Source organism: Heterocephalus glaber, unplaced genomic scaffold (genome assembly GCF_053883595.1).
Source record: "Heterocephalus glaber isolate CG9 unplaced genomic scaffold, H.glaber_assembly_v1.0 deba00001498, whole genome shotgun sequence".
In the NCBI taxonomy this organism is placed as follows: Eukaryota; Metazoa; Chordata; class Mammalia; order Rodentia; family Bathyergidae; genus Heterocephalus; species Heterocephalus glaber.
Window position 1 is genome coordinate 5,973,976 of NW_028258321.1, and position 22,508 is coordinate 5,996,483.

At 65.6% G+C, this 22,508-nt stretch overlaps 3 protein-coding genes across 20 annotated transcripts; 1 reads left to right on the forward strand and 2 right to left on the reverse strand.

The window, feature by feature from the left end:
• Nucleotides 1–17: 17 nt before the first annotated feature.
• On the reverse strand, nt 18–3,449 carry Fbxl15 (F-box and leucine rich repeat protein 15). 11 transcript variants are annotated; one of them, XM_087185768.1, is made up of 7 exons: nt 3,122–3,311; nt 2,284–2,663; nt 2,053–2,106; nt 1,734–1,796; nt 1,209–1,641; nt 598–1,103; nt 18–333 (listed from the first exon to the last, which is right to left on the reverse strand). In XM_087185768.1, exons 5-7 carry the CDS (start codon nt 1,566–1,568, stop codon nt 144–146), a joined length of 1,056 nt encoding a protein of 351 aa, XP_087041894.1. In that variant the 5' UTR covers nt 1,569–1,641; nt 1,734–1,796; nt 2,053–2,106; nt 2,284–2,663; nt 3,122–3,311; the 3' UTR covers nt 18–143. The 11 variants fall into 11 exon arrangements, with proteins under 11 accessions (XP_087041894.1, XP_087041895.1, XP_021101336.1 ...); XM_087185769.1 differs by having other exon boundaries at nt 1,209–1,362; nt 1,516–1,796; nt 1,976–2,663; nt 3,122–3,449; XM_021245677.2 differs by having other exon boundaries at nt 1,209–1,796; nt 1,976–2,106.
• Psd (pleckstrin and Sec7 domain containing) lies at nt 2,965–16,290 on the forward strand. 5 transcript variants are annotated; one of them, XM_021245669.2, is made up of 18 exons: nt 3,593–3,690; nt 3,912–3,927; nt 5,033–5,769; nt 6,010–6,112; nt 6,535–6,874; nt 7,560–8,012; nt 8,988–9,257; nt 9,411–9,491; nt 9,683–9,795; nt 10,269–10,327; nt 10,432–10,521; nt 12,842–12,885; nt 13,943–14,133; nt 14,204–14,274; nt 14,378–14,535; nt 14,681–14,825; nt 15,093–15,236; nt 15,518–16,290. In XM_021245669.2, the coding sequence occupies exons 3-18, from the start codon at nt 5,116–5,118 to the stop codon at nt 15,746–15,748; spliced, it is 3,147 nt and encodes a 1,048-aa protein (XP_021101328.2). In that variant the 5' UTR covers nt 3,593–3,690; nt 3,912–3,927; nt 5,033–5,115; the 3' UTR covers nt 15,749–16,290. The 5 variants fall into 5 exon arrangements, with proteins under 5 accessions (XP_004866480.2, XP_087041879.1, XP_087041878.1 ...); XM_004866423.4 differs by lacking the exons at nt 3,593–3,690; nt 3,912–3,927 and adding an exon at nt 2,965–3,033; XM_087185753.1 differs by lacking the exons at nt 3,593–3,690; nt 3,912–3,927 and adding an exon at nt 2,965–3,033 and having other exon boundaries at nt 9,063–9,257.
• Nucleotides 16,291–16,357: 67 nt separating this feature from the next.
• Nucleotides 16,358–21,977, reverse strand: Nfkb2 (nuclear factor kappa B subunit 2). 4 transcript variants are annotated; one of them, XM_021245673.2, is made up of 21 exons: nt 21,720–21,977; nt 21,379–21,460; nt 21,227–21,267; nt 20,956–21,054; nt 20,736–20,887; nt 20,438–20,544; nt 20,200–20,355; nt 19,814–19,918; nt 19,649–19,734; nt 19,441–19,579; nt 19,225–19,353; nt 18,818–19,136; nt 18,475–18,589; nt 18,176–18,389; nt 17,908–18,077; nt 17,724–17,826; nt 17,467–17,618; nt 17,270–17,339; nt 16,939–17,138; nt 16,696–16,807; nt 16,358–16,601 (listed from the first exon to the last, which is right to left on the reverse strand). In XM_021245673.2, exons 1-21 carry the CDS (start codon nt 21,738–21,740, stop codon nt 16,477–16,479), a joined length of 2,697 nt encoding a protein of 898 aa, XP_021101332.1. In that variant the 5' UTR covers nt 21,741–21,977; the 3' UTR covers nt 16,358–16,476. The 4 variants fall into 4 exon arrangements, with proteins under 4 accessions (XP_021101332.1, XP_021101333.1, XP_021101330.1 ...); XM_021245674.2 differs by having other exon boundaries at nt 16,939–17,111; nt 20,200–20,358; XM_021245671.2 differs by having other exon boundaries at nt 20,200–20,358.
• Between the last annotated feature and the right edge of the window lie 531 nt (nt 21,978–22,508).

Sequence of the window (22,508 nt, forward strand, 5' to 3'; positions counted from 1 at the left end):
GGTAGCACCAGGCAAAGGACAGCAAAGAGGTCTTTATTTGAGGTTCTAGGGTGGGGCAGGGCACAGCGGCCCCCACAGTCCAGTTTCCCTGCAGCCCCGTGCCAGGCCGCCCCGCACAGTTCAGCTGACTCCCCTGACAGAAGTCAGACCTGCAGGTTGACAAAGGGCGCGAAGCCCGCCATGTCCTGCAGGAGTACCAGGGCCTGGTGCAGCGGGGGCTCCACGTCGATGTCCACGCCTCGTTTCCGCAAGCGGCTCAGGCTGGGCTCGGCCACGTGGTGGCAGTGCCGCACCCGCAGTGAGAGCAGCGCGGGGCAATACTCGGCCAGCGTCCTGGGGGAAGGGGTGAGGCTTGGAGCCAGGGCTCCAGCTCCCTCGGAGGAACCTTGCCCTCCCCCTCCTCTGGCTCTGGCAAATCCCAGGTCTCTGCGGTTTAGGGCACACCCTCCGCTGGACACGCGGGAGGGAGGTCGGGATGGGGGTCAGGCGCTTAAGGCCTCCAGGGACCCGGGCTCCCCAGGTTCGCCCAGGATGGAAGATTCCCCAGCGAGGGCGCCCTTTGCAGCTACAGTCCTCCAGCCCCGCAGCCCCCGGCACCTGACACCGTCGCTCCCGACGCGGAGGCAGCCGGTGAGGTCGAGGTGCTCGAGGCGAGGGCAGTTCCGGGCCAGCTCCTGGACCGCGGTGTCGCCCACGTTGGCGTTGACCGCCAGAGAGAGGCTGCGGAGGCCGGCGCCGCGCCGCTGCGCCAGGTACACGATGGCCTCGTCCTTGAGCTGGCGGCAGGCGGTGAGGTCCAGCTCCTCCAGCGCCGGGCAGCGGTCGGCCAGGCCGCGCAGCGCCAGCCCGTCCACCCAGTCACAGTGTGCGAGCGACAGGCGGCGCAGGCGGGGGCAGCCCTCGGCCAGCGCGCCCAGCGCGCGGCGGCTCAGCTGCCCGCAGCCGGCCAGCGCCACGCTCCGCAGCTGCGGGTTCCGCGCCAGCACGGGCAGCAGGTCCGCGTCCGACAGCCACTCGTGACACGGCGCCAGCGCCAGCGCCTGCAGCCCCTCGGCGTCCCGCAGCAGCCGGGCCAGGGCGGCGCGCGGGATGTGCGGCCCCACCTGGGGACGCGGGCGCCGGACTCAGAGCTGCCCCGCCGCCCGCGCCCCTCGCGCCCCCCGAGCCCTCCGCGCGGCCAGACCGGGGTCGCCAGGGGCCGGGCTCACCTGAGCGGCGTCGAAGCGGCGCAGCCCAGCCAGGTGCAGCTGCACAAGCGCCCGGAAGGCCCGGCTGACGCGCTGCAGCCGGAGCAGCTGGCGCAGGGGGACGCGGCTCAGGACGTGAGGGAGCAGCACGTCTTCCCAGGGCAGGTCCAGTAGCCTGCGTGGAAAGGGGCGTCGGCGTCCCTCGGCCGCGGTTACCTCCCGGTCCGCCTCCGCTGTTCTCCTGAGCTCCGGCTCGTAAGCGCGGGCTGAGGCTCCGCTCCCCTCGCCTGGGTCTCTACCCTCCCTCGGTCCCTCCAGCACTCGGTACCTGACGGCTCCAGGTTCTTGCTCCACTCCGGACGGCTCCATTGGTGACTCCATCGCTGTCTAACGCGCGTGCGCAGTAAGATCTCACTTGGGCCTTGGAACAGCAGCAGCGAACCGCCTACTTGAGCTGTGAGACAGACCGATTCAATCGAGTGCAGTCTAGCTGAGGAACCTGTCTGAGAGCTTTCCGGATGGATCCGAAGCTGCGGCAGAACGCACCAGTGGTGTAACATCAGATCTTGCCTCCTGGGGTGCAGGGCTAGAAGCCCTAGGCTGCGGGAGCTGTGGACGAAGACTGCTTTTCTGCCTTGGGCCGGCCCGCAGCCAGCAACCTCAGTGAAGTGGGAGGAGCGAGCTAGGCTGGAGACGGAGGGGCGGAGCCAGGATCCTAGGGTGTCCCCCCCCCCTCACCCCCGTCTTTATCGACTTGGAAAAATGGGGAAAACTGCCCAAGCTCTTACTCGCAGGCCCGCAGTAGGTGCTCAGTAAGTAACGCCTGGGCTGGGGGATAGCTCAGCGGACGAGCACTTGCACTTGCCTAACGTGATCGAGGTCCTGAGTTCGATCCCCAGTACCGCCAAAATAATGATTTCTGAAAGAACAAATAAATGGGGTGAAGCTCGAATTTTCCTTTTCATTCAGCAACCTTTATCAAACCTCCCATCCCTAGATAGTTGTGAAATATAAAACTATCCATCCCCTTCCACTTCGACACAGTGTGGGCCGGGTTTTGGCTGGGGAGAGACGAAGGGGGTGTTAAGCACTGTACATTCAGCGGCGCGTTCCTTTCCTGGAGTCCTGAGAACCACCAGGAGTCCTGGTTCTCCGAGGGCTCTGGGTCACTGTAGGGTGGGGGTGGACCGGCCGCGGGGCCGCCGGGGATCCCTCTCACTGCCTCCCCGGGTCCTAGGCCCAGGCTGGGCTCGGGGAAATCCCTGGAGTTGCTCTTTCCTCCATCCATCCACGGGCTGGAGACGTGAAGGACGCCGGGCCACTGCCATCGGTCAGGGTCGCGCACTCCTTCAGTGCAGCTGCTTCAGCCGCCTGCTCATTCCATTCCCAGTCGTGATCTCATCGGGGCTTCAGCACCTCTACGGGGTGGGCAGGTCTGTGCTTTCACTCCATTTTAAAGATGGGCAAACCGAAGCCCTGGAGAGGAAGCGCCTTGGCCAGGATCAAACGAGACCGGGCTGGCGAACCCAAACAACCTGCTTTTCCCAGAATCCCCTTCACACTCCCTCACCCCTTAATGCAGCAATAAGGGAAAAGCCGGCAGCCGGAAAAGACCAGGAGGGGTCTACTTGGACGAAGGGCTTGCTTTCCCTTCTTAGGCTGCTCCGGGAAGGGGCAGCTAGGAGGACTGACCTCTGCAAAGACAAACAGACGTGGGCGCGCACCACCTCCGGCCGCGCGCCTCCTCCCTCTCCCCGCTTTGTTCGCACCTCTGCGCCTGCGCAGTACGACCAATCTGGCGCTGTCCCTTTCAGCACCACGCGGAGCCGCACCACCCCTCCCCGCGGTGAGCCCCGCGCGCCCCCGCGTCGCACTTCCGCGCGCCCCCTGACCGCCACAGCCGACCCCTTCTTCCTTCTGAGGTCACTACCTACCCGCCCTGGCTTTCCTGAGGAGAGTAGTTGCCATAGTAACTCGTGTGGCCCTTCCTTAAAATAGCCAGACCCCCTTCCACCCTGGCCAAGGGCACCAGGTGGCCTGTCCGCCGTTTCTTTCCAGTCGCGGCCGTGCTGCCTGAGCTCTTACCCCTGGAGGGCGGGGGCACCAGCTCAGGCTGCAAGCAAGTTCTCCCTCAAGTCCGACTTATTCCCGGGTGGGTGACGAGACGGGGTCTCTCGGGTCTGAGACAGAACCCGCCCGAAGGCTGCACCAGGCGCCGCTCTGAGCTCCTCCACGGCGGGGCTTCTGGATGTAGGGGGCGGGCCCGGTCCACACCCGGACTGGTGCCTCGCGCGGCCGCGTGCTCGTGGGGGCGGGAGCGTGTGTGGCATGTAACAGGTCATGTGGCAGCCTCCTGGGGACACGCGTGGAGTCTGGAGCGGGCCCCGCGTGTGGCTCAAGAGGCAGCGGGCGAGAGGGGCTCAGACAGGAGAGCGGCGGGCACGTGAGGGTCTGGAGCGGAACCGGGCTCCTCGCCCTCCCCCTGGACTGGGGAGGGTCCGAGGTCGGCGGGAGGGGCCAGTGGGGATTGAGCGATGAGGGAGGGGGGCAGCCCTTGGGGCTCAGGGCCCTAGGAGCGGAGGGAGGTGGGAGATTAGCGTTGTTGAGCGGCGCGGGGTGGGGGTGTTGGAGGAGGGACCCGGAGGCAGGCGGGCCTGGAGCAGGGAGCTGCGCCGCCTGCACAGCTGAGCTAGGCCCGGCCTCCCCTCTGCCTCTCGCTCCCAGCTCCGGAAGAGCGGCGGTGAGTACTGAGGTAGCTCTGGGGAGGGGCTGCAGGGCGTGCAGGGGTCCCCGTCAATCAGCTTCAGCAACCCGCCCGGTGCCCTCGCTGCTCCTGACCTCGGTCTCTACCCCTCCCTATTATCCCTTTATGGCCCCTCCTGGGCTGGGCGAGATGAGTCACACTCCTGGGGGGGCCGTGGTGCAGTCTCCCCCAGACCAGAAGACCACCGTGGGGGAGGGGAGGGTGTGTGCCCTGCTCGAGCATGTGTGTAAATGTGCATCTGTGTCCGTGTGTGATTGTGGCCAGCAGGCCTGTCTGATACACCTGTGCCTCTGTGTGCACCGGAGAATGAATGATTGCCTGTGTATATATCTGGTACCTCTTTGTGTGTTCCTGCTTGATGATGGTGTGTGTGTAAAACAAGCATGTGCCTTTCCATCACACACATATTTGTTATGACTGTGAGAGTGTATGAGGGTGTGTCTTTGAGCAGTGTGTGTGTGTGTCTACCAGAGGGTGTTGCTTGTGAATGTATTTAATGTGTACTGACATATGTGTCCTTAGGTATGGGTGTAGTGTGCATGGATGGATGTGTGTGTGTGTGTGTGTTCATGTGCATCTGTACCTGTGTGGAAAAAAGTGTCTTTCTTGTTCGGAATCTATGTATGAGGAGGAACCTCTGCTCAGGCCGATGCTCACCTCCTCCTGAGCCTGTCTTTCATCGTCCCTACATAACCCCTGTTCTTCCTTCCCCTCCCCAGTGAGGGGGCTCTGTAAGAGGGCCTGTCCGGGAGCCGGGCTGACACTCCTGATCCAGAGCTGGGGTCCCAGCCTCCCCTACACCAGATACAGCTCCAAATTACCCAGGCACTTGGCTCTTTTCAACTTCTGAACTAGCTTCCTCCCCTCCCAGGGTGATGCTCAGGGCCCAGGAAGAAGGAGAGGAGCCAGGGGCCCACTGGCCAGCTGTGCCCTTTTCCTCAGGCCTCCATGGAAGGAGCCCCCAAGGGTGGGCTCAGCGGCCCGTGACCCCAGGGTGGGGAGGTCCCCAGAGCCTCCCTGCCTTGCTGTCCTGCCCATCTAACTTCCTGGGACTTCGTGCCCTCTCCCTCCTCTCTTGCAGGCCTGTCTGAAGAGCATGCAGCCCCCTCGCTCCCCACCTGGCCTCGCCATCCCTGCCCCCCCAGCCTGACCCCCGGCCCCAGCATGGCCCAGGGTGCCATGCGCTTCTGCTCAGAAGGCGACTGTGCTATCTCCCCACCACGATGCCCTCGTCGCTGGCTCCCCGAAGGCCCAGTACCCCAGAGCCCCCCCGCCAGCATGTATGGCAGCACAGGCTCCCTGCTGCGGCGAGTGGCAGGCCCAGGGCCTCGAGGCCGGGACCTGGGACGTGTGACGGCACCCTGTACACCTCTGCGAGGTCCTCCCTCTGCTCATGTTGCTCCCTCACCCTGGGCACCCTCCTCACCCCCTGGGCAGCCCCCACCAGGGACCCGGAGCTCTGTGGTCATCTTCCGCTTTGTGGAGAAGGCCAGCGTGAGGCCACTGAATGGGCTACCCGCCTCTGGAGGCCTGAGTCGGAGCTGGGACCTGGGCGGGGTGTCTTCTTCCAGGCCCACCCCAGCCCTTGGTCCTGGCTCCACCCGAAAGTTTCGGCTGGAGGCATCCACATCAGACCCCCTTCCGGCTGCAGGAGGCTCTGCCCTTCCTGGCAGCGAGAACTCCCTCTGTGGGCCACCAGTCCCACCCCAGGTTGGGGCAGATGGCTTGTACTGCTCTCTCCCTAACGGCCTGGGGGCCCCTCCTGAGCACCTAGCCACACTATGCCGAGGACCTGCTGACACTGGGCTCCTGAACCAGGTATGTGGCCAGCTGTGGGCTCCCTGGAGTCCTAGTGCCCCGTGAAGGGACTCACCTTGGCCCTGTCAGACTTAGGCCTGTCTGCTGTTCATGCTGAATCCTTTAATACCCTAAATCCCTCTTTCTCTTGTCCTCTGTGTCTGTCCCTGTGTGTTTTTCTATTTCTGCCCCATACTCTTGTGTCTTTGTATGCCTGGCTTCATCTCTGGGTGCCTGTTTATCTGTCCCTCTGTGGCTCAGGGGGACCCCTGGTCCTCCCCCAAGGAAGTCTCCTCCCATGCCCAGAGGATTGCTCGAGCCAAATGGGAATTCTTCTATGGCTCCTTGGACCCCCACAGCTCAGGTAAGGCCTGGGAGTGAGGCGAGGGGAACAAGCAGGGCCCCTCACAGCAGCTGAGGACTGGTCGGAGGGCTTCCTTGGAGACTTCCCCAGTCCTTCCCAGGGCCAAGGCCAGAACTTCCTCAGGTTGTCCTCTCCCCATCTGTACCATACCTGGGACTGGAGAGGGCCTGGAGGAAGCAGATCAGGGAGGGCAGGGATGGCCGGACATTACAGGTCACCCCTTGGACTAGAAAAGAGGCTTCTGAGAGCTGCTGGACAGGCACTTTGTTTGCAATGAGTCCCACCATCCCCGGCAGCAGGAGGAATGGTGGCCAGACAGTGAGGAGACTTCCTGCCCACTGGAGGCCCTGGGGGAGTCCAGACAGGACCAGGACAGCCCTGAACCAATAGCCCCTGATCTGGATCCTGTGCACGCTACACAGGTGCTAAGCCCCCGGAGCAGGCGGTCCCCGCCCCCGCCACGGTGGGCTCGGGGCCGGGCTCTGGGGTGGCTGTGGGGCGAGCAGCTGAGTACTCTGAGACGGACTTGGATGCGGTGCCCCTGAGGTGCTACCGAGAGACCAACATTGACGAGGTGCTGGCTGAGCGAGAGGAAGCCGACTCGGCCATTGAGAGTCAGCCCAGCTCTGAGGGCCTGCCTGGCACTGCCCGCCCGGCCGCCCCACACCCTGGCCTGTGCCCCAGGCCTTGCTCCAGCCTGGGCAGTGGCGATGAGGATGAGGATGTGGATGACGAGGTGTTTGAGGCCGCCGAGGGGGCCCGGTGAGTGGAGACGTGCGAAAGCTCCTTGCTTTCTGCTGGCCCTGAGGGGGCTGGGGACAGAGGGGTTGGGACAGAGACGGGCAGGGTGAGAGGGTCTGAAGCAGGTGGGTGGTGCTGAGCAGGCGGTGTGGGGAACCAGAGGCCTGAGGCCCGAGGCCCGGCTTAGCAGTGGGCTGTGCGGGCATCAAGACCCTCGGAGGCTGAGCAGCAGCCTGATATCGAGGCTGGGGTTCTCGGGGGGCTGGGGCTGGGGCGAGGCCAGAAGTCGGAACCCAGCCTGTGACAAGGGACACCAGTCTGAAAGCTGGGTCCCCGCAGGAGAGGGGCAGTGTGGGGCTTTCCTCTGTCTCACACCCCACGGCAGCCTGGAGCCTCATCTTCTCCTAAGATGTTGCCAGAAATAGAAACTGGATGGCAGGAGGAAGCGGATCAGGGAAAGAAGGAGCAAGGGAGATTAGCAGGGAGGGAGGGGAGGGCCTTGAGTGCTGGAGGCGGCAGGCCAGGTGCCTCAGAGGTGCAGAATCTCTTGCACCCTCTAGCCAGGTGGTTCTTGGCTTTTGTTTTGTTTTGGAATGGGGTTCAGCCTGTGGAAGGGGGAAGAGGATCCTGTGTAGGGCAGAGTGAGAGCTCAGAGACCCTGCTCGTGGCCGGTGCTGGGACCTCTGATCAGACCCTCCCCACCCAGCAGGCCAGGGAGCCGGATGCCTCGCCCTGGGCCTGTCAAGTCACCCGTGCCCTTCCTCCCTGGGACCAGCCCTTCTGCCAATGGGCCTGACTCTTTCAGTTGTGTGTTCGAAGCCATCCTGGAGTCACACCGGGCCAAGGGGACCTCCTACACCAGCCTCGCCTCTCTGGAGGCCCTGGCCTCACCTGGCCCAACCCAGAGCCCCTTCTTCACCTTTGAGCTGCCTCCCCAGCCCCCTGCGCCCCGGCCTGACCCACCTGCTCCCGCCCCACTTGCCCCTCGGGAGCCGGATTCCGGTACCAGCTCTGCTGCTGACGGTCCTTGGACACCAAGAGGGGAGGAGGAGGAGGAGGAGGAGGCAGAGTCTGGAGCCCAGCTGCCCCCAGGGAGGGAGACCCCTAGTCCCTGCCACTCAGAGGACGGCCTCGGGCGGGGGGCAGCACCCCTGGGCAGGTGAGTGATGGCGTTGGCTCCTCAGCCCCAAGGTCCCCAGGACCCAGATCCCCAGTGTGAGGGTGCAGTTGTCATCCCTGACCCGAGTCGGGGACTAACACACGTGTCTTCCCATTTGGAGCATTGCCTCCCCTGGGCTCAGACCCTGGGATTGGAAAACTGTGATTCGGGATGGAAAGGTCCTCAGAGAACCTCCTCCTTCTGTCCTGGAGGCCCTGTCCTTCCCCAGGGAGTCTTTCACCTCCACCCAGCCTGGAAGCTTCTCCAAAGATGGAGCCAGCCTCCTCTCACCTCCCTCTCATGCTGTTCCTCCCAGGGTGTCTCTCTCCCTGCTCCAGGGAAGTCCTTTCACAGCCTAACCTTTCTGCTCTCCCCTTTGCCAGCTACCCTCTCAGTCGTGGAAGCCATGGCAACAGGAGGGGGGTGGCCAGGGAGACGGTTGCCTAGCAACCAGGAGTTTCCGCCCCTCCTCTGTCTCTGGGGTGACAGGTGGCTTTTCCAGTAGAGCAGCTGGGGTGGGAAGGAAGGGGAGGAGGAGAAAGGGGTGAGGGGCGCACCCTGACCCGCAGCCCCAGTCTCCCTAACTCTAGGGCTTGCTTCTTTGTGGGCAGAGGGAGGAGCCAAGGAGAGGCTGGAGGACAGACCTGGGGGCACAAGAGTGTCCCTACTGCCCTGGGTTCTGCTCTGCCCTCCCTGTTTCTCCTGCAGCCCATCCATCTCACTTCGGCCCACAGGCGCAGACAGAGGTCTATGTTCCGAAGAGGGCTAGCATGGGGTGGAGAATCTACCTCCACGGGGAAACTTGGGCCCCTGGGAGCAAAACTCCCACAGCAGCAAGACATGAAGGTTCCATTTGAGGCTGGACTTTCACAGAGAGGCAGCAGTGATGAAGCAGGCTGGCCCAGACAGCCTGTGCCATCTCCAGCTCCGGAGAGAGAAATGCTTTCCCACGCCTCTCTCCCCTTCTGTCTTCAGGGGCTGGCGGCCCAGGGCGGATCTGGGTGACCTCTGGGAGCTCTGCCCCACCCTGACCTGCTGTCCTCCCGGCAGTGAGCCACCCCTGAGTCAGCTGGTCTCAGACTCAGACTCAGAGCTGGACAGCACAGAGCGGCTGGCGCTGGGAAGCACGGATACCTTGTCCAATGGGCAGAAAGCGGATCTGGAGGCCGCACAGCGCCTTGCCAAGAGGCTGTACCGCCTAGATGGCTTCAGGAAGGCTGATGTGGCCCGGCACCTGGGCAAGAAGTAAAGCCACTGGTGGGGCCGGGGCTGGGGGTGGAGGGCGAGATCCTGGCCAGCACCTCCACATCCTGCCATCTAGCTCACCTAGGTCTCTAGGTAACCCCAGCCAATCCCTGCCACTTCCCCTGAGACCCCCGTCTTTCTGCCTGCCTACAGCAATGACTTCAGCAAGCTGGTGGCGGGAGAGTATCTCAAGTTCTTTGTCTTCACGGGCATGACTCTGGACCAAGCTCTCAGGTGGGTGCAAACCCCTGGAGGATGGTCTCCACTCTCCAGGCTTGGTGCACAGGGCCCCAGCTATGCCTCCCCTGAGCCCTTTGACCCTAACTGTCCTGACGTCAGCCCTCCCAAGCTACCAGCATGGCCAGAGGCCAGGGCCACCTGATAAAGGCCCCGGGTAAGGATGAAGCCTCCCTTTGCCCCTCCAGGGTGTTTCTCAAGGAGCTGGCCCTAATGGGTGAGACCCAGGAACGGGAGCGTGTGCTGGCCCACTTCTCCCAGCGGTACTTCCAGTGCAACCCTGAAGCTTTGTCCTCAGAGGGTGAGGAGCTGGGGGCAGTGCTGTCCCTGCTGGCCACGGAGGTGGATGGGCTAGGTGGGACACGTGTGCACAGGAGTGAATGCACACGCTTGCAGGTGTGTGAGCATGCATGTGTACAGGCAGGGCTGGCAGGGCTGCAGGTGTGTGGAGCTACACACTGAGCAGGCGTGCTGCTGGGGTCAGGAGCCAAGAGGCAGGTGGCAGGTGTGTCTGCATGTTGTTCACATCCGTATGCAGCACAGCGCTAGGCTGAGAGGGGTGTCGCACGGGTCCACACAGCTGTACAGGGAGCTAGGGAGGACCCCGGAGGAGGAGAGGCCCTTGCTGAGGGAGCTGCTGGAGGAGAGGTGGGGAAGGGTCCTAACAGGGTTCAGGCTGTGGGCCAAAGGGCCCCTGAGGGTCTGCCCGGGGAGGTTAGGCCAGGCAGCAGAGAAGCGCTCCGGGCGGCCAAGCTGAAGTCTGTCCTCCCCCAGACGGCGCCCACACACTGACCTGCGCCCTCATGCTACTCAACACTGATCTCCACGGCCACGTGAGTGGGGCGGGCGGGCGGGGAGCCAGACCAGACCCCTGTCAGGGCCGCCGAGGCCCAGGCGGCCAGAAGCCCCCAAACTCACGGGCGTGTTTCTCCTTCAGAACATAGGGAAGCGCATGACCTGTGGGGACTTCATCGGGAACCTGGAGGGCCTCAACGACGGAGGCGACTTCCCCAGGGAGCTGCTTAAGGTGGGGGGCGGGCTGAGCAGCCGTCTGGGGCTGAGGGAGGGCGGAGGCCACAGTGACGCAGGGGGCCTGGACCCGCAACCACCCTCTCAGTTCCCCACCTCCAGGGTGTCCAGGGCTCCCGCAGCTTGAGGGCCAAGAGGGCCAAAGGCTTTCTCCAGGGCCGCTCCTGCCTTCCGGCCACAAACGCAGGGCAGGCCCCGGGTTCAGCCCTGCCGCACTGGTGGCGTGTTAGCCAGAGGCCTGGACTCACGGGGAAACGCCAGGGTGCGTCGGAGGGTCTGGGGCCACTACACACACGTGACTGCCGGTCTGGGCCTGAGGGCTGCCGGCGTGTCCGGGTGCTTGGGGAGTCGGTGAGCGGGCAGCCGGGCTGTGTCGACAGCAGGGAGTCTCTGAGCCCCGCGCGTGGCTCGGGCCTGTTCTTCAGCGTCGGCTGGGTGTGCGTGCACCTTGTGCACCTTGGAGTGAGAGGGCGGTGCGTGTGAGCCGTGGCGGTGTGAACTGCCGGGTCGGGGCACTTGGGGTGCGTGTGGACGCCAGTGGGGTGTCTGCGGGCGAGCCAGCCGAGCCACAACCAGGTGGCAGTTTGTTCGCCGCCACCCGGCAGGGAGCCCCGACCCCGCCTTCGAGCCCGGCGCCCCACGCATGCGCCCCCGCTGGCCTCCCTTCCCCTCCCCGCTCCTCCCCGCTCCTCCCCTCCGCTCCCCGCCCCGCTCCCCGCCCCCTCCCCGCCCCGCTCCCGCCCCGCTCCCCGCCCCGCTCCCCGCGGCGCCCCCTCCCCCGCGCGTGCCGCGCCGCGCTCCGTGCGTCGGTGGGCGCCGGCCGGGTTCAGGCCGCGCGCGCCGGCTGCCGGGAGCCGTCCGTCCGTCCGTCCGGGCGGGGGCTCGGCCGGGGCGGGCGGGGGCATGGCGCGGCCAGCATGATCGGCGTCAACAGCATCCACAGCGGCGCGGGGCGGCTGCGCTCGCGCTCGCTGTGCTCCGTGCGCTACGGACGCACGCACCGCGGCGCCGAGACCCTGTGCTACGGCTGGCCCCAGCGCTCGCGCAGCCTCAAGCCCGTGCTCTACACGGACCTGGTGGTCAGCCGCCTGCAGAGCCGCAGGAAGAAGAAGGCGGTGAGGCGCGGAGGGGCCCCGGCGCCGTGGGCGGCTGGAGCTGGGCGCGGACTGGGGGCGGCGTGGCCTCGCGAGCCGCGTCTTTCTCGGGGGGAGCCCGGCACGGGTCGCGCGTGGCGTTCGGGACCTTCGAGCGGGGGTCCTGAGCCGGGCAGGGTGCCCCGGAAGGCTGGGGCCGCTGGGAGGGAGGATCCAGCTCGACTCGGGTGAAGGCGGTGTTGATGGGAGGGGCGTGCCGTGGCGCCCCCACCGTGCAGGGGTGCGGGTGGGGACCCCTGCCGGCCTGCGGCAGGCGGGGCCGTGGGCGGTGAGAGTCAGCGGCTGGTGTTGGGGTGCACGCGGCGGGGTGCTGTGACCCAGTCCTGGGGAGGCGCCGACGTCACGGCTGCACACAGCTCGCACGCAGGCAGCATCGCGGCCACACACAGCAGCGCGTGCACACTCTGGGACACACCCACTCACAGACGGCTGGCGGGCGCCCCCACAGGGCCCCTCTGCCGGCCACTCCTGGAGCCCTTGCTGTCCTCTGAGGCCCCAAGGCTCCCTGGTGTCCCCAGGCCACCGGTGCGACGGGAATAAGTGGTTCGGGAGCTCGCAGCTCCGGTGGGCAGGGGTTGGAAGCTAGAAGAGCGCTTCAGACTGGTGCGCAGCCTGACGCCTCCAGACGTGATGCGGGCGGCTTGGCAGTGCCGCGGAGGGGCCAGCTTGTCCCGGGTTTGGAGCCGGGAGAGCACATCCTCCACTGGTCAAGGAAGGAGCCGAGAGAGGGGGTTTCTGTCCCCGGCCTCAGTTTCCCCGTGTACACACGTGAGTCTGTCTTGTGGAAACAGGCCAGAGGCTGCTCTGCATCTTCTTTGGGGCTACGCTCCCACCAGGCTTGGAGCGGAAGAACTTTCGCAGCAGCAGCACCACCGCAGCTGTCGTTCAGCCCGCATCCGCCCTGTGTCAGGGCCCCAGTGCACCTGTTCACCCCCGCATGTTGCTAGGTTTGTTCCTCTCCGAGGTATCTGTGCAAGGGCATGCAGCTGAAATGGCAGAGCCAGGGCTGGCTCTGGGGACTGGAGCCGTGGTGTTTGTGGCCCTGCTGCCCCCCTGGCCCGACCCATCTCCCTCCCAAGTTGGGAGGTGCGCTCTGAGCGCTGATTCTCAGGAACATAGTGGACTTCCCTGGCCCTGACCCCTGCCCCGTTTGTTCCTTCTTAGGCCTTGTACAGCTCCATCAAGAATGAGAAGCTGCAGTGGGCCATGTGAGTCCAGGGCCCTGGGCGTGGGGAGGGGAGTGAGCTGCAAAGGCCGCCTGGCTTCCTTCTTTGGCCGTCCTGGCTGGATGGGATCTCTGCCTTGTCTCCAGCTGGGCTGTTGTGACAGGGAGCTTGCACGGGAGGAAAGTGCTGGCAGCACAGCTGGAAAGCAGGCATCTCTGGAGCTGTCCCCTAGCCCCAAGTGGAGGCCCTTGGGGCGCAGTGACGTTTGTGTCTCGGGACAGCCAGCCACGTGGTTTTTTCTTGGCTGCCTGCCACAAGTAGAAACTGAGACTCAGTGTAGAGTGCAGTCTGAGGGAGAAGGCCCAGTGCTGGCTGTGGGTCTGGTTCCGAGGTTACCACTGTCTTGCCTGTGGTCAGCTGATCATTTGTGTTAGCTGGGAGCTCCCAGTCCTGAGGAGAGCGGTCAGCAGAGGTCGAGCTCAGGGCCAGGGCCAGGGCCAGGGAAGGCCTTTTGGAGGATTGGAAATTAGGTGAGTCTTGAAGGAGGGAAAGCATTTGGAAAGAGGAGAAGGAAAGTGGGAATTTGGGAGACAAAGTTCTGTTTGAAATGAGTGTGGAATGGGGAGGCCAGGAGGAGGTAGGGCTGGCTGGAGTGAGAATGAGTGTCGTAGGAGGCTGGTGTAGGTTCCATGTGGGAGGCAGTAGGGCGCTATAGTAGATTCTTGAGCTAGGGAGTGACAAATAGAATCTGATTATTTATTTGACAGATGTCTGACAGAGCCTACCAAGATGGCGTGAGGCACTAGGAAGCCATCTCTTCCTTCTGTAACCATTTAACCCACAAACTTTGAGCAAAGGCTGATGTTAGATGTGTTTGGAACAGCTGACTCAGACATGTCTGTCCTGGTAGAGAAGGGTGTGTGCAGAGATGGAGGACAGGGATGGGTATGCGGGAGGGAGTGGCCAGCAGCTCTACTGAGTGCGTGGGGGTGGGGTGCTGCCTGGAGGGGAGCCCACGTGGCAGAGCCTCCAGTTTCGGGAGCTCTCCAGGGCGGGCTGGGCCTTCCTGGCAGCCCCTCTGAGGCCCTCGCCCCCGCAGAGACGAGGAAGAGCTGAGGCGCTCCCTGTCTGAACTGGCCGACCCCAACCCCAAGGTCATCAAGCGGGTCAGCGGGGGCAGCGGCAGCGGCTCCAGCCCTTTCCTGGACCTGACTCCTGAGCCCGGGGCCGCCGTTTACAAGCACGGGTCCCTGGTGCGCAAGGTGCACGCAGACCCCGACTGCCGGAAGAGTACGTGGAGGAGGGGGTGGGTGGATGGGAGGGGCCTGCCCAGCCCCCCTGACCTGCCTTCCCTCCCCAGCGCCTCGGGGCAAGCGGGGCTGGAAGAGCTTCCACGGGATCCTCAAGGGCATGATTCTCTACTTGCAGAAGGTGTGGGGCGCCACGGGTGGGCCGCTGGCTTGGGAGAGGGAGCCGTGTGGGCGGGTGGGCCAGGCCCGGCCTGGACAGGACAGGACAAGGTGGCACCCCGCAGGAGGAGTACCAGCCCGGGAAGGCGCTCTCTGAGGCCGAGCTCAAGAACGCCATCAGCATCCACCACGCCCTGGCCACTCGAGCCAGCGACTACAGCAAGAGGCCCCATGTTTTCTACCTGCGCACGGCGGACTGGCGGGTCTTCCTCTTCCAGGCTCCGTGAGTGCCCGACTCGCGCACGCACGCACACACCCCGCCGGATCCCTGCACCCCACTCCACCTGCTCCAGTCTGTGCCCTGGGGTTGCGTCTGTCCTCCGGCCACACCCCGAGCAGCCCAGGTCCCAAGGGCCGTGTGTCTGCAGGAGCCTGGAGCAGATGCAGTCCTGGATCACTCGCATCAACGTGGTGGCCGCCATGTTCTCTGCACCCCCCTTCCCAGCTGCTGTCAGTTCCCAGAAGAAGTTCAGCCGTCCGCTGCTGCCCAGTGCTGCCACCCGGCTCTCCCAGGTAGCCCTGGCTGCTTGGCCCATCTGGGTCAGAGGGATGGGGTGGGCGGGCCCAGGTGGACCGCACTCGGTCTGCTGGCTTCGAGGGATTAGGTAGATGCCCACTGGGTCTCCACACGGCCACAGGGTGAGCAGAAACCGAGGCCCTGCCTGGCCTCTGCTTGCTGGTCTGGGACCAGACACGATGCTATTCTTGCCCGAAGGAAGGGACAGATGGTGACCATTGCACAGGCTATAGTGACCCTGACTCTGCTCCCTGGGCTGCCAGGAAGAGCAGGTGCGGACCCACGAAGCCAAGCTGAAGGCCATGGCAAGTGAGCTTCGTGAGCACCGGGCCACCCAGCTGGGGAAGAAGGCCCGAGGCAAGGAGGCGGATGAGCAGCGGCAGAAGGAGGCCTACCTGGAGTTCGAGGTGAGCCCCCCTGCCTGCCCCCCGCCCCGGGCTGGGCCAAGGGCATGGACTGAACAGCATGGAACCTGTGGGCGGCCTGGGCAGGGCGCTTCCCACACTGGGTTCGGGAAGTGAGGCGCCCGTTGGGAGACACCAGCTGTCCCCTGGAGTCCTGGGAGCTCGGAGGGCCGGGCCTGTCAGGCCCCTCACAGCGCAGGGGTTCCGGAGGAGAACAGCGCCGCCACGCCTGGGCCTCGTGGCTGGCGGGGAGACTGGCTCTCCAGCCCTGCCCTCTGCCGCAGAAATCTCGCTATGGCACCTATGCAGCGCTGCTCCGGGTCAAGCTGAAGGCCGCCGGCGAGGGGCTGGACACCATGGAGGCCGTGCTGGCCCAGGCCGGGAGCGAGGAGGAGGCCCGTCCCCCGCCTCGTCGGGGCCCCGCCCCACAGCCTGACCCCAGCGGCCCGCCGCGGGCCCAGCGCCCTGGCTCAGCAGCGCGGGCCGGCGCGGGCAGCGCACCCCGGAAGCCCTGAGCTGGGACAGGCAGCGTGGGGGTGTCTTTGGGCACCTGCATGACGACAGGCCCTGCCTGAGCCCGGCAGGCCTCGGGCCACACAGGGCCTCCCAGCAGGGCCCGACCGCGCCGGACGCGGGGTCTGGGCAGGGCAGGGCAGGGCAGGGCAGGTTCGGCCTTGGGCGCCTAGGCTGAGGGCCCCGGAGACCCCTTTGTGATAATGTTTGCACTTTTTCCTACAGGGGGTGGGGTGGGGGGAGGGACAAGTGCCCGAATTTTGATGCAGTATTTTTTTTGTGTGGGGGGGAGGCCTGATGACGTTTCTGCTTTCTGCTGAGACCACCCACCCTGACCCTAGCAGTCCCCATCCTGGGACCTGGCTCAGACAGAGGCCAGGAGTTGGGGCTGGGCTGGTTTTCCCTCCTCCTCCCCAAGGGCTCATCTCTCTGTTCCAGAGGTGGCGAAGGGCGCCACGCACAGGCCAGCAGCACGGCCTGCTCCCCTCCTTGGGCCCTGCCCTCTGTACAGCCTCCACCCCATTAAAACTGCTCTGAATTGCTGGCTGGGCCTCTCCTCTCTCACTGGCTTGGGGCCAGGACAGGGACCAGAGCCACACTGGAGAGGGTCCTCCCCTTTCTGAGAATCCTTTATTTGCCCCAGCTGAGGTGTGGGCAGTGGGTGTTAAATAAGATTTGGAGCAGGTAGGAATGCTGTACAGGGGTCCAGGCGGGCTGTGGGGGTCCCCGCTCAGTGCACCTGAGGCTGGGGGTGCCCATGGCAGAGGCCTCCAGGAGGCTCGGGGAGCGGGCCCCGTGTCTCCGCTTCCTGCTCCATGGACTGGCTCCCGTAGGCGCTATCTTCCTTCACTTCGGCTGGCGGGACACGGGAAGGGTGAAGAAGGGCACAGTCAGGCCCCCAGGCCTCCCATCCCGGGCCCAAATGCCCCTTCCAGGGAGGCCCGCCTACCTGTGCCGGACAGTTTCTCTCGGGTCTCGGGCCCTCTCAGCAGCCTCACCCCCTCGTCCAGACCCATGTCAGACAGGGCGTCCAGCAGCCCCGCCAGGTCCCCGCCAGCCAGCTGAGGAGGAGGAGGGCGCAGAGGTCTGAGTGGTGGTTAGGGTGAGGGGCTGGGAGCCCAGGGGCCAGGAAGCATCAGGCGTGGAGGTGTGACATGCGGCTGGGCCAGGGGACATGGGCCGTGTGCCCCACCTTGTAGCTGCGCAGGAGGCTGCTGCTGGGTGAGGGGGTCTTCCGGTATGTGTCCACCAGACTTCGCAGCCCCAGCCGCTCGGCCAGCTCTGCCCAGCTGCCCTGGGCTTCTGGCCCATCTAGCAGCTGCTGCAGGTTTTGCAGGGTGGTCTCGCCCAGGGAGAGCCCTGGCCCTGAGGGTACACAGATGTGAGTTGCCTCTAGGTAGGACAGAGACCAAACAACTGCTTACTGGCTTTCTTCCTGGGGACCTGACAGATGGGGCTGCTGGGGCAGTGGACGGAGGACAGAGACCTCTGAGGAGGGTTGAGGGATTCTGCTGAGGCCTCACCTGCAGGGCTGGGAGGGGTGAGCGGGGGCTCTGTGGGATTCTGAGCAGCATTGAGCAGCAAGGTCTTCACCTGGAGAGGCAGCTTTGAGGATCTCCCATCCCAGTCCTTAAGCCCGCCTACCCTTAAACCCACACACTGGCTGCCATCCCCAAATCCAGGAGGTGCCCTGGGGCTTCCAGTGCCAGGCTGGCCTCACCTTGGTGCTGCGAGTGAGGTCAAGTGGTGTGTGGCCCCGGAAGCTGCCTCTGGTTTCCCTCTCGGGACCCTCAGAATCCGAGTCGCTCCCAGAGGTGGGTGGGGAGGGCAACGGACACAGGGGCTCCTCGTTCTCTGCATGGATGTCAGCACCTGGGGGAAGGACAGTGGGGCCCACGTTAAGGCCTGAAAGGGGGGGGTCTGGCCGGCACCCCTTCCCCCTTGCCCTGTCCAAATGCCTGTGTGGATGAGACTGACCAGCCTTTAGCAGGAGGCGGGTGAGGGTTGGGGACCCCAGGCCAGCTGCCAGGTGTAGGGGTGTGTTTCCAGCAAAGGTTCGGGCGTTCACGTTGGCGTGGAGCTGTGGGGTGCAAGGGAGAGGGTGATCTCGGCCTGGTTCTCCACAGCCTCTGGCCCCACCCCTCCCCCCGTCCTTTCCCACCTTGGTGACCAGATGGGTGACCAGCCCCAGCTCCTCCATCTCCGTGGCTAAGTGCAGGGCAGTCCGGCCACCCTGCCTCTCCGCAGCCTCCACTTCGGCCCCGCTGTCCACCAGCAGGTCCAGGCACTCCGGGCTGCGTGCGCGCACTGCCAGGTGCACTGGGTACAGTCCTAGGGGAGCAGGACAGCCTGGAACTGTGACCCACAGCCCTGACCTGTCCGCCCCTGCACCTCAGGTGCGCCCGGGGTCCTCCGAGGCAGGCACTCACCCTCAAAGTCGGGCATGTGCAGCAGCTGGGGCAAAGCTGGAGCCCCACTCTGCAGCAGTGCGCGCAGGAGACCTGGGGCCCCCACACCTGCCCGCAGCGCCAGGTGCATGGCCGAGTCTCCGTGCCGGTCCAGGAGAGCTGGGTCCGCCCCCACCTGCAGCAGGAAGCTCACCACCCGAGTCTGTCCCGTGATCACCGCCAGGTGCAGGGGCGTCTGGGAAGAAAGGCAAGGTGAGCTCGCCACACCCTGGCTCAGCTTCACCTGCCTTCCAGCCCCTACTCGCGTGAGCGCCCCGCACCTGGTGCAGGTGGTTGGTGAGGTTGGCGACGCCGAGGTGCGGCGCGTGGTAGATGATGTGGGCTATCTGCTCAGTGACTGCGGCCTGCCCGTGGATGATGGCCAGGTGCAGGGGCCTGGGGTGGGGAGGAGGTGAGGCTGGTGAGCCCGCAGCTGGCCTCAGCCGGTGTTTCCAGGGCAAGGCCGGACCACAGCGGCGCCGTCCCCGGCCCTTGGCAGGCAGACGGCGGCCAGTTCTGTGGCCCTCTCCGGCCTGGCAGAGCCGCGGGGCGGAGGGTGGAGACCTTGGGTAGGAACTTCCGCCCCGCCCCGCCCCGCCCCGCCCCGCCCCGCCGGCAGCCTACGTGTCCCCGTTCTCGTCCCGCGCCGTCAGCAGGTGGCGCTGTCCGGCGAGCAGCGCGCGCGGGTCCGCCGTGACGCCGTAGTCCAGCAGCGCGCGGGCCTCGCGCCGCGCCAGGCCCAGTAGGCGCGCGCTATATTCCCGCTCGGCGGGCGACGGCGCCTCCGGCTCGCGCTGCGGGGCCCCGGGGGCCGCGCTCGTCCCCGCCGCGGCCTCCGCCATCTGCGCACCGCCCCCGCCGCCGGGGTAGCAGCCCGCGGGCGCCGCGCCCGACGCGTAGGGGCTGTAGGCCAAGGACGAGGGGAAGAAGCCGAGGCTGCCACCTGTGGGTGCAAGGCGCTCAGTCCGCGCCCAAGCCCCGGCCCGCGCCCCTGTCCGGGCTCCTGTATGGCCCCGGCCCGCGCCCCTCACCTCCTCCGCCGGCTCCTCCATAGCCCCCGGCCGAGCCCCCAGAGCCTCCGCCCAGGTGGGAGCCACCCCCGAAGGGCTGGGAGAAGGTGGGCAAGGCCTTTCTCCGCTTCCGCTGCACCTCCTCCTTGTCTGGGGCAGAGGGAAACGCGAGGTTAGAACCTCAGTTCTGGACCCGCGTGCGGCGCCCTCCGCCCGCCCTTCCGCAGGCCAGCCTACCTTCCACCAGAGGGTAATAGGTGAACTGCTTGGAGTCGGAGACGTCTCCCCCGCGCTTGCGCTTCAGTTGCAGGAACACGGTTACGGGCCGCTCAATCTTCATCTTGTGGTATGGGGGCGTCCGGAACACGATGGCATACTGGGGGGAAACAGGGTGTCAGGGAGGCCTCGCCAGTGCAGTCCCCAGCCCCGCACGGCCCCTGGGCACCTGCTTGTGAACATCTGTGGGAGAGAAGTCCCCGAAGGCTTGCCATCCGTTCTCGTCATCCTCGTAGAACCGAACCTCAATGTCATCTGCAGGCAGGAGCAGAGCTGAACCCCGGCCCCCATCTCACGCCAGTGACCGAGCTCCCAGGCTGGGTGCCAGGCTCACCTTTCTGCACCTTGTCACAAAGCAGATAAACTTCATCTCCGCCCCGCACAGAGCCTGCTGTCTTGTCCATTCGAGAAATCTTCAGGTTGGAGGCCCCCGGAGACTCTGGGGTGGGAGAGGGCCAGCTGAGGTGATACTCTGCCCTGCTGCTCGCATGGAGAGCCAGGGGCTTCCCTGCCCTTACCTCCGCCACCCAGAAGCTCCGGACTTGAGCACCCGCCTTTGCCCCCGACAGAAGCGACCCTCGGCGGGGAGAATTGACTCGCTGGGGGCCACAGTGTCACAGGGCAGGGCCAAGTCCGAGCCCAGGGCCATGGACCCTGCACCTGGAGGGCCCCGCGCTGCCTCTGGCCCCCAGGCCTGGCCCTGTTGGCCTGAACACTCACTGCTGTCGTGGATGGGCTGGGAGATGACCGGCTTCAGGGGCAGGGAGAAGGAGCCGTCGCTGGCCCGGAGGAAAGCGGAGAAGCGCAGGCGCACGATGCTCAGATCCATCACCTTCTTGAGCTCCTTGGCCTCCTGCTCCAGCTCCCGCCGCTCAGCTTCTGGGTACGGAGGAGACAGTGGCCCCGGGCTCCTCCCACCATGCTCCTTCCCAGCACCTCGCTTGACTCCATTGTGCACCTGTGAGGCCCTGGGGCCTGGAGCGGAGCCGCTGTCTCTGAAGTTTCTGAATCATAATCTCCATCATGTTCTTCTTGGTTACATGCAGGACGCCCAGGTTGTTAAACCTGGGCCGGGAGGAGTCAGAGGAGCCCCAAGCAGTCCTTTCCTCCTGAGGTCGCCTCCCGAGCCAGCCCACCCCAGCCCAGCCCTGCTTCCTCCGGGAAGCTGTTCCAGTTTATAGTACTTGGCCCTAAGCAGAGGTGGGCTGGGGCCTAGAACTAGCACGCAACGGGGGTCAGGGCTTGAGGCCACCTACTGGGCAGTCATGTCTTTGGGTCCCACAGACACGGCGCAGACCCCCAGCTCCGAGCACTGCTTGCCCACCAGGCTGTGGGCGTGAGCACGAGGCGGGTCACTGTGTGTCACCAGGTCCACCTCAATCTTGGCCAGTCCCTCGTAGTTACAGATCTGAGGGGGCAGGGCTGTCAGCTGATGCCCCAGCCTTGCTGTCCTCCCTCCAGCCCCGGCTGGCTCACCTTGACAGTGGGGTAGGTCTTCCGGCCCTTCTCGCTGGAGGCACCCGGCAGGCCTCCATGGGAGGGACCTTCACAGCCATACCGAAATCGAAAGCCACGCTGAAGGTCCAGGCAGAGTGACATTGCCGTCAAGAAGACCACCCAAGGCAGCCATGCTCCCGGCCGGCGGGGACCACAGCGGCCCCAAGCATCTTCCCCGAACCATGGCCACCTAAGCTGCCACTCGCCCCCAAAGCTGAAGCCGGGCCACACACGCCTTTGGCTCACTCACCTGCTTAGGTTGTTCCACAATCACCAGGTAGGGGCCATCAGCTGGGGACAGAGGGGCCTTGCTGAGCACGTGCCCAGAGCCCACCCTCCCCAGCAGAGGGCACAAGCTCTCCCTCCTCCCTCAGGACACGGGAGGTCGCAGGACTTACTGACCCGTCTCTGGGGCTGGCTCCTTGGGTTCCACAAAGGAGGGGCTGAATTTGAAATCATCATATTCATCGAGGCCATCCAGGCCCTGGTTTGGAGGCAGGGTGGAGGTGGAGGTGGTGGTGGATCCCGAGCCACCCAGGGCCCTCTGCCTCCCAGCTCCGAGCCTCCGGGGCCGCTGCCCTCCTCCCCGAGCCCCCCGAGAAAGCCCCTCCGGGGAGGAGTTTGCAGACAGGTGGACAAAGGCAGGGTGAGACCATCTGGAGACACAGGCGCAAGGGAGCCAGGGGGCGCTGGCAGACAGACACAGGGCACTGGCCACCTTCGGGGCCGGCAGCGGGACTCACTGGGTCGTAGCAACTGTCCATGCCTCTGGGCTGGGTCCGGCCTGGCGGCTTCGGCCCTGCTTGTGCTTCCTAGAGTTTGAGGCACCGGCCTACGGTGGGGAAGAGCGGCAGGGGACGGGGGACAGATCAGGACAGGGTGGGCAGGAGGGGTCCCCGGTCTCCTCCAGCTGCCCGTCCGGGGTGTGGCGGGCGAGATCCGGCGGAGCCGGGCTGGGCCGGGAAGGGGCAGAAAGTTAGAGCAGTTTAGGAAAGTCCCGAAAATACCAGAGGGAGGCGGGGCCGGAGGGCGGGCCTGGAAGTGACGCCACTGGCCCCGCCTCCGCGGCGGGAGGGGTGGGAGGCTCGGCGGACCGGGCGGGCGGATGGGCAGCGCAGTGAGGGGCCGGGCCTGGAGCAACCTTGGGATTTTCTGCCCGGAGGAAGCCTGCGGCTGATTCACCCCCGGGGCTTTTGGGGGACATTCCTGCGGCCCGTGGGCGGGGGGCGCTTCCCCGTGGGGCCGGCCTTGCGCACCCACTCGCCCCCAGTCTCATGGGGTGCCGCATTCCCTCCCCATGCTTCGCCCTCAGTGCTCCCGCGCGCGCGCATGCCAGGTGTGCGTGTGCAAACGAGCGTGTCTAGAGAGGTCTGTCGGGCCGGGCCAGGCGCGCGCCTCCGGGCTGTGCGGGAGGTGTGTCGGGCGCGAGTGCGCGGGGCGCTGCTTGCGGCCAGGTGCCCAGTACTCACGGTTCGCGCGTTTTGAACGGGGGTGTGGACGTGCGCTCCGACCCTCGAGGCGGCCAGCCAGGG